At 35.1% G+C, this 9128-nt stretch overlaps 2 protein-coding genes across 2 annotated transcripts in view; one reads left to right on the top strand and one right to left on the bottom strand.

The window, feature by feature from the left end:
- Positions 1–4337, bottom strand: part of si:dkey-30c15.2 (uncharacterized) — a 5324-nt gene extending 987 nt beyond the window's left edge. The window contains exons 1-10 of the mRNA XM_014012327.1: positions 4257–4337; positions 4139–4182; positions 3422–3485; positions 3164–3292; positions 1949–2053; positions 1822–1871; positions 1594–1734; positions 1392–1437; positions 1123–1200; positions 37–190 (exon numbers count right to left, since the gene is read on the bottom strand). Of these exons, the coding sequence (XP_013867781.1) occupies positions 37–190; positions 1123–1200; positions 1392–1437; positions 1594–1734; positions 1822–1871; positions 1949–2053; positions 3164–3292; positions 3422–3485; positions 4139–4182; positions 4257–4286 (841 nt within the window). The 5' untranslated portion in view covers positions 4287–4337. The remainder of the gene's footprint in view (positions 1–36; positions 191–1122; positions 1201–1391; positions 1438–1593; positions 1735–1821; positions 1872–1948; positions 2054–3163; positions 3293–3421; positions 3486–4138; positions 4183–4256) is intronic.
- A 652-nt stretch (positions 4338–4989) lies between these two features.
- On the top strand, positions 4990–9108 carry LOC106520317 (ADP-ribosylation factor 5). The gene is made up of 6 exons (XM_014012326.1): positions 4990–5198; positions 6361–6441; positions 6532–6641; positions 6897–6968; positions 8040–8165; positions 8273–9108. The coding sequence occupies exons 1-6, from the start codon at positions 5132–5134 to the stop codon at positions 8357–8359; spliced, it is 543 nt and encodes a 180-aa protein (XP_013867780.1). The 5' UTR covers positions 4990–5131; the 3' UTR covers positions 8360–9108.
- The last annotated feature ends 20 nt before the right edge of the window (positions 9109–9128 follow it).

Genomic DNA, 9128 nt, shown 5'->3' with positions numbered 1-9128 from the left:
GTGTGTGTGTGTGTGTGTGTGTGTGTGTGTGTATACCTGGTATCCAGCAGAATAAGACAACCAACACCATATTCCGTGTTGTTGACAACACTCTTTTAAAACGCCTCCTTGAAAGCCCGTCTCCCTCCACAGGAAAAAGCCCAACATCCATACGCTTTTCATACCACTTCTCCACTTTGTAGTAAATAAACTGAAACAAAAGAAAAACTTCTTGATATCCACCCAAGGAGAGATAGTTCAGATCTTTTTAATTACATGTACTATGGTATCTACATATCACTTCCGTTACAGCCTGTTTTAAAAGCTGGCAACAGCATAATGTTTAATATATAAGTGTTTGCATCAACTACATTACATTTCTATAGATTGTTTTTTTTTTACAGCAGCAATCCATTTTGGTCTTTGCCTCTTGCAAACTGGCCATTATCTTGTCAATCAGGGGCAGAGCCAGAGGGGTGGCTAAGGTGGCAAGTGCCACCACTGGCACCTGATTAACCAACCCAGGTGCCACACCCAAATAATTGACAATTAAGTGGGGATCTTGGATTTTGTATTTGCATTAAAATTTTGTTCAATTTAATTCAATTCAATTCAGTTCAATTTGATTCAGTTAATTTATATAGCACCAAGTCACTACAACTGTTGTCTCAGGGCACTGTTCACACAAACACAAAACATATTAAATCTAAAAAAGCCAGCAGACTGCATCGAATCTTTGCTTTTTGTTTGCTGATACTACTGTATAAATTTTTTAAGCTGTATTTGTTTAAAAATGGCTGAGTTGTAGCCTTTGGTAAAATTAGCTTTGGCAACTGTTGATAGCCTAATTTGGGATTAGCATCAGTTAACGGCATGTATTCATTCAAAACACCTTGGCCACCCTGTGCCACTCCTCGCAGAAAAGCCTAGCCCCACCCCTGTTGTCAATCCAGTCAACGTTATACTCTATTTCTGCAAAGTGAGATTATTCAATAAGCTGTCTACAACAGGTAAGATTTTAATTGTTCATAACCTTTTCACTAAGCTCCACTTCAAAATATCTGAACTATCCCTTTAAACACTGTCCATGTACAATCAAACTGTAACTATGAATATCAATATTTACATTAAAAAAATACTCACAGAGCAAGATATTATCACTGATATCAGCACGATTAAAAGAACACATCCGATGAAATAATCATGGTAACGCTCTAATATCTGTAAACAAGAAAAACAATATTATTAGCAAGAATGTGCATTTTTGTCAAAAAAATATGTGCTTGAGAAATGCAAAATGCAGCAATATAATTGTATAAAATTGATAAAAATGTGAGTAGTTTTGCCAAATAAAATGCTGCAAAGCTAAAACAAGTGTATAAAATGTGTCAAGATACTTCATGGTCACTCACATCATCTGAGCTGAAATGACTCCAGAGATTCAAAAACAAAATGCACCTGCAGAACAAGAAAAAAAAAAACATTAAATTAAATTAAATTAAGTTAAATTCATTATTTTTAGAAAACATGAAAAAATCCATATAACATAAATATGTTATTTTACTGGGATCTTTTTGATTTATTGAAGTCAAATCTGACTGTGATGTTGCTCACCTGAAGTGGGTCTGGTTGGGTATGTTCATTGTTATGTTGCTCAGAGGAAACAAATATTGGGTGTTTTGGAGAGGAACTAAACTTGTAGTCTCCCCCCAAAAAAAGAGCAAGTAACCAAAATAAAGTACGAGTGGAATCAACCTTAAATATTGAAGTTGGAGAAAGAAAAGTCCATTAGGGGCTGCTAAATGCACAGTATTTTTTAAAAAAATTGTCTGACAGACTCACCACACAATGGCATATAAAGGTGCCTCTATAATTTTCTTTCTGCATTGACTCTGAAACAAAGATGAATATAATTAAGGATGGAAGAATGGAAAAGTTTGAACGGAGGTTTAAAATATGTTTGTCTCACCTGTCTGTCCTCATCATCTGTTGCACTTTCCCTCCATCCCTGGATGACATTTTTGGATTTCCAGGCATAAACAATCACCAGCAGAAATGAAATGAAATAAAATGTCTGAAACAGAATAATCCATATATACATCGATGAATGAAGAAATACAGTGTAAATGATTAATTTGTTAACTGTTTAACAGCTGGAAAGTTAAGTATAATCAGCATGACAGCATTCATCTGTTGTTTTTTATTTTCAGTACCTTATTTTCCTTATTTATTTTCAACTTTTATATTTCATTTAAGTTTAAAATACACTTGAGAAACAAAGAGCACATCTTTCTAAAGACAAAGTTTAAACAATAACAGGTTTCAGAGAGAGAGACATACAATATAATGGCTCCAGACAAAGGAAACATATTGTTAAATTTCTCCTCTGCATGAATTAAGTCAAGTAAAAGAGAAAGTGTTGCCATTTTTTTTTCTTCAGTCAGTTTCACACTGGTTTCATTTTTCACTGCCTCAGGTGGGATTGTGTCTTAATATCTCCAATAACTTCTTCTTGAACTGTAATAAGTTCACGAATACAGCATTTTTGTTTTTCTCATATGAGGTGCAGAAAAGTTGTAGATGTGCTACAATAAGAAAAAAAGTAGTGTTAGGTTTGAGATATTTTCATGTTTAAGCCAGTCACTTTAGAGACGTACACCTAAAAGTGGTGTTTTAAATTCAAATTTTTTTAAAGTAGACATTTTTATATCTGTCTGCTGAAATATATTCACCTTTCAAACAGGATAAAGCATTACATCCATAACTTCAAAGAAGATGTTACATAAGACTGTGTCGTTGTACAACATTCCAATCATTCTTATTTGCTTTGTGTGTGATCAGAGCAAAACTGATCAGAGTCTAGCTTGAAACTTTCAGAATTGAAAATCAGTTTTCTTAATATTTAAAATGAAAGCTTCAAAAGGCTCAACAAAAGGGCCTGTAAGTTAATTTATAACTGCGATAAAAAAAGAGCACAAGGTTTTAGATGATGTCCTGGGTGACTCAGGGAAAATTTTACAGTTACGTGATCTGACAATAAATTAAACATTAACCCTTATACTTGAGTTTTTTGAGCTGAAAAGAAACAAAACATACACATACACGTTTCTAAAAAAAAAAAAAAAAGCATTCTGTGAATGATTTACACGTAAAAGTTTTTTTCCAAGCAAACACAGTTCCCCACCAGTGAAAGTGGCAGGCTGTAATGGCACATGAGTCCAGTGCTGGTGCCAGCTTTGTTCTTGACAGATGTGAACATCAGGACCAGAGCAGCCAGGAGGTCCGCCAGAGTGAGCTGCACCAGGAGGAGGGCCTGGAAACAGAAGAAGAAACATGTTCACTCGATGCAAAACTGAAGTAAATAAAAAATACTGTATGGCTTTTTGCCATTTCTGATCAGGTGAAAAACACAACAAGGCGAAGCATCAACATCTGGACTCACCTGATCTTTCAGATGTCTCCATTTCACTATGGAAACCAACAGGACTGAAAAACTCCCAGCCAAACTGCAAAAATATGTGCATAGATCAGGCTTTAAAGTGGGGTTTGAGTTGAAAATAGTGCACAAGCCTAGATCCAAATGTCTGATCATTCATAAATATGCACTAAATTTAAAATAGCAGAAAACCTGAACTAAAAAAATATGTATACAAATAACAAAATTGGCCTGCTGAATCCATACCATGTTTTATAAAACTACAATTTTCAAACTAAAGAAAATAAAATGAGATCAGCAGAAGTAGTTTGTATCAACGTGAAACTAAACTGACCTAAAATTCAAAATATTATCTAATCAAAAACACAAATGCAAATCAAAATACTATATTACTTTAATTCTGGTATCTCATCAGCACAGATCGTGCTTCAGTTCATGCACAGTTTATAGATTTCAGACAATATGTCAGACACACGACAGCTGAGGGTTCATAATCCTGCATTAAACAGTGGCATTTTATTTACACACGCCTGGATTAAATAGGAAAAAACACCCATGCTTATCTGTACATTTGCTGGTTTGCCAAACATTTGCTAGAAAGCTGACAGAACAGCAGCAATGGGCTCCACACACAATCATGGTAAATGAATGAATCATAAATATCTGTCTGCAGATCTTATGTAATTTAGAAAAAAAAAAACAAAGAATGAGAAAGAGCAATACCTGAAAGTGAGAAAGGCTATGTACAAGCTGGAGAGAATATTAATCTGAAAAACAAAATTCAATTACAAATGGCAGAAAAAATACTATTATTAATATTGAGAGAAAAGTTCTGACTTACTTGGTAATCCTGTAAAGCACTGAGTCCCATTGTGTTTTCGGTTTATCCTAAACTCACAGCTCACCTTCAATTATCGTGTCTCCATTACAAGCTTCTGAGAAAATGTTATAACTTAGTCACAAGACACCTTCATAAAAATGTTTGCCTCCTTATCACGTGTTCACGTGTTTCTATTTTGACTCCACCTGCTCTGAGTGAGCATGCCTATTGTGCATGGGCATACAAGTTAGTGCGAAGCTTTCAAATGGGAATCCCCGGGTAAAATGTCATTTTTTACCCTAAATAACCCCACTAATTACGTGCGGAGAACGTGGGACTTTCTAAACGTCCAAACTTTCCTTATTATTCCAACTAACAAAACTTATATTCGTGGACAAAAAATAAATAGATAAAGAGTAATTTATTTATTCATGTATTTTACATGCAAAATTATTATGTATAATGTATTGTACAACCACCAACAATTAAAGCTATTCATTTCCAGTGCGCACACCGGTGATACAGCGACATCTGGTGGTAGGTTAGTGGTATGTATTGATAAAAATGGTGACACGATATTAAATATTTTTCTTTTAAGTTTAAGAAGGCCAACCGCTTTTTTCCCCCCTGATGTTAGCACTCACAGCACGAAATGGGTACTAAAGAAACACCAGAAAGTGTTTAGGATGTAAAGTTGTGTTGTGTTCAGTGTGCCTGTATGGATAAAGCTGGTTCAAACTGATGACGCGGTCGCTTCCACGTTTACACCGGACGTGGCAGTCTCTCTCTTCACCACTTTGAAAACTACTGGAGCTGGAGTAGCGGAGTTTATTATTTCTCTTCGTCCTGGTTGATATCGCTTCATATATAATAGATCCAACCACCCTCGGTCAACTATGGGGCTCACTATTTCGTCCATTTTCGGCCGACTTTTTGGGAAAAAACAAATGAGGATTCTGATGGGTGAGTGAAAGTTCTGTTTGGCTAATCACAGTTAGCATCACTCACAGGGAAACACTAGAGAAGTAGCATAGCTGCTAATGGGCAAAACTGCCTTGTAAAACATACAAAAGGTTGGCTAGCAATTATTTTATTGAGGCGGGGGGGGGGGTCTTTTCTATTAAAGTTTTTTTCTTAGTTCTGTAAGCGAGAACTGTTGATGTGGCCTTGTTAGCAATACATGTCAGACAAAGAAAACCTAAAGTGACTAAAACGTTCAAAACAGTCGCAGACAAGATAAAACTTAAGCTATACAATGGATTTCTATACAATCACAAGGACATTATTAAGTGAAATAAATTCGCTGAACTTGTGTAGCTGTAAAAATACAGGAGAAATTTTACACAGGTGTTTGCTATTTTCGGCTTAATTGCTTGTTGATTATAAATATACAAGATTTTTCTTCACCTTGATTATTTTATTTTATTTTATTTTATTATTATTATTATTTTTTGCCTTCAGGCAACCAGACAGTCTTTTAATCTTTGGAGTGATTGTGGTCAATAGTTCTTCAAGCTAGTTGAGGGTCTTTCAAACCGTTCATTGGGTTTTTAGGGACCGTTTCACTCATACCTGTCCAGTCCTTTTAATATTACTCAGTGTAAATAGTAGTAGTAATAATAATAATAATAAAAATAATAATAATAAGGAAAGTGGACCAAAGCTGTGTCAGGCCTTAAAATAAAAGTGTCTACAGCTGGTGAAAACTGTGTCTTTTTAATGCCTGAGTGATTCATAAGTCACACATGTTTTTCAGCAAATGAGAAAATAAGCCCGAGGAACTATTAATTAAGATGACTTTTAAAAGTTTTGAATAAATTGGCCTTCCTGGAAGCAAAATCTAAAGAAATGACATGACTAAACACTAAAATTTTAAGTTTCAATTTGTTTATGTGTATTTGTAATAAAATTGAGTAAGATTTAATATAAATTTATGCCAAAAGTCTGTATTTTTATTCCTGGCGGTGAAAATATCTCAACATGGTCACTCACTTTGTACAGTAATCATATCCCACTTCATTTATCAAAATTAGATGAACTTGTTGTTGTTTTCAGATTTTTGTGATTTGATAGCTTTTCTTCCTACTTTCCTCTAATATGTTTTTCTTAAATCACATTGTATTAGTTGGTCTAGATGCTGCTGGAAAAACTACAATCCTGTACAAACTGAAGCTTGGTGAAATTGTGACCACTATTCCAACCATTGGTGAGAAAACCATTTGAAACATTGTTCTTTGACGTGTCATTTGGTGTTAATGTGACATTAATGTTCGTTCTTTTTCCTTCCTCTGTAAAGGTTTCAATGTGGAGACTGTAGAATATAAAAATATCAGTTTCACAGTTTGGGACGTGGGTGGCCAGGACAAGATCAGACCTCTTTGGAGGCATTATTTCCAGAACACACAGGTATGTGCAACACTTTGTGTGCCATGCAACAGTTTTATTTATTTTTCTTTTATTTTCTTGCTTTGTGTAGTTTTGTTTAAAAGATAAATGAAATAGGCAGGAAAAAGACACCCAAGTGGTCAAAGTTTTAGAATAATTCTCATGAATATACTTATTTATTTCTAGGATTTTACCTGTAGTACAAACACAATCCTTCCATATGCACGACTAAAATAATATGATTTAATAAGATTTTTTTTCTCCATCCTAATTTAGGGTCTCATCTTCGTAGTGGACAGTAATGATAGAGAAAGAGTGACTGAGTCTGCAGAGGAGCTCTCAAAGATGGTAAGTATTTTATGACTGCAGTTTATCAGCAGTAGATTATTAGTCTGTATTGTACAATATCATTTAAAGCTCTGTAGAGGAAAATCTGTTCATAATGGTACATTTTCAACATAAAAACACTGCAGTAAAATGTTCAAAGGGAGAAGTTGGACAGTTAAGTCGATAACACACAAGTAGACAAAGGTGTTAATAAGCAGTTTATTACACTTTTTTAAGAGCAACTACAATGAGTTTCAGAGTCAGGAGGACAGGAAGGTTCAGCTAATAAAGTTAGAAATGTGACTTATTGATTGCTCCAGTTATTCTTTTACAGAGAACTTGGAAACTCAGGAATAAGGTGGTTTCCTTTTTTTTTTTTTTTTTTTTTTTTTTTTTTTTTTTTTTTTTTTGTTTTTTTTTTTTTTTTTTTTTTTTTGTTTTTTTTTTTTTTTAATTTTCTGGCTGAAGCTCAGAAGCTTGTTGACGTCTTTTAATAATTTACCTAAATCTATTACAGAATGGCCTTACTCAAANTAGAGTTAAAAATAAAAAAACGAAGGAGCACTGCTTCACCTGAAAACCCCCATAATGTTTCATAGGAAACTGTTTGGATGGCTGCTGGGATTAAGACTGTTTTTATAGGAGATAAAAACATGTTTAAAGATTAAAACATCATCCCAAAGTGGAGGTGCAGTGAAAGCATTGCGTCATTAGCGAGAAATAATCAAAATGGATTGTTTTTAAGCCATGCAGTCCATCAGTGTGTGTGGTGTTTTTTTTTTTTTTTAATTTTCTGGCTGAAGCTCAGAAGCTTGTTGACGTCTTTTAATAATTTACCTAAATCTATTACAGAATGGCCTTACTCAAAGAAAATCATTTTCACCTGATAGCTTGATAACACAGCAGAGCTGACCCTATCCAGAAATGTCTCAGCACTTACAGGTTATCTGTGCTAAAAGAGGGTCAACCAGCTATTAAACCCAATAGCTTACCTGACTGTGATGAGTTCAGTAAAAACGCAAATAATGAAAATGTTTCTCACAAAACAGTTTGTTCTTGATAATAAAATCTATAATGTATTGTTTTTTATAGTTGGAGGAAGATGAGCTGAGAGATGCAGTTTTGCTGGTATTTGCCAACAAACAGGACCTTCCAAACGCCTTAACAGTCAGTGAACTTACAGACCGACTCGGCTTACACGCTCTTCGCAGCAGAACCGTGAGTAGTGTGAATAGAAACATTTTGTTTACTTAAAGGAAGGTTTAAAACTGTAGGTCTGCCGTATCGCCTCCTGATTGTCTGTCCTAAAATGTTTTGCTTGTCAGTGGCACATCGAGTCAACCTGCGCCACCCAGGGCACTGGGCTGTACGAAGGGCTGGACTGGCTATCCAGGGAGTTATCCAAGAACTGATGAATGATTGGCTGGACCAAAACGTGAGAGTGAGGACAGCAGAATCAGCACCGATGTTTAGTAAAAGGACAAATCTGGTAGACTTTTAATCAAACATTTACAGATTTTTTTTTTCTTTTTATATTATCAAAACTATTACTTTTTTTTAGTTTAGTCTCAGTTTCTCTGCTTTTGTTTATTTTGTAGTAACACTTTTTTGTTTTGTGGTATGCAAACACTTTTTTTTGAGATTTCACTAAAACAAATACTTGTCAAACAGTTGGACTTAAAGCCTTTCTAGAGCCTTGATTGGGGGCTGTGATTGTGTAACCCCAGAGCTCTGATGAAGGACACTTATTAGGCTGCCACAAGCTGTTAATCTGCATAGCCCCCTGTGGATATTCGACTCTCTTACAGACATGACCCTGGTCTCTTCACTGCCATGTCCTCAATCCTGTTCCATCTTTTTTGTGAAGCGTGAGCTGGAGGGGGATTGCAGCGATTTTGTTCGTAATGTGTAGTCACAAAGCATGTGCCTTCTGGTCCGTTTTTGCACAAACCTCAGCTTTTCATTCCTTCTCACGCTCTAAGGTTATTCTCCTCTTGAAGACGCATTTGTGTCTTTATGCTTTTGCAAGATGAACTGATGCAATCTTTGGTTTGAGCTGCATGAAAAACTGTGTTGCAGCAGAACCACACCACTGTGAGAGTCGATGATTTGTTTTTTTTTTCTGTAACTTTAACATGAATTACAGTTGTTTCCTGTTTTATTTCTGAAAGCTCTTTCACT

Source organism: Austrofundulus limnaeus, unplaced genomic scaffold (genome assembly GCF_001266775.1).
Source record: "Austrofundulus limnaeus strain Quisiro unplaced genomic scaffold, Austrofundulus_limnaeus-1.0 Scaffold90, whole genome shotgun sequence".
NCBI classification, from domain to species: domain Eukaryota; kingdom Metazoa; phylum Chordata; class Actinopteri; order Cyprinodontiformes; family Rivulidae; genus Austrofundulus; species Austrofundulus limnaeus.
Note: the sequence above shows the minus strand (reverse complement) of the source record. Positions and strands in the feature narration are given on the sequence as shown.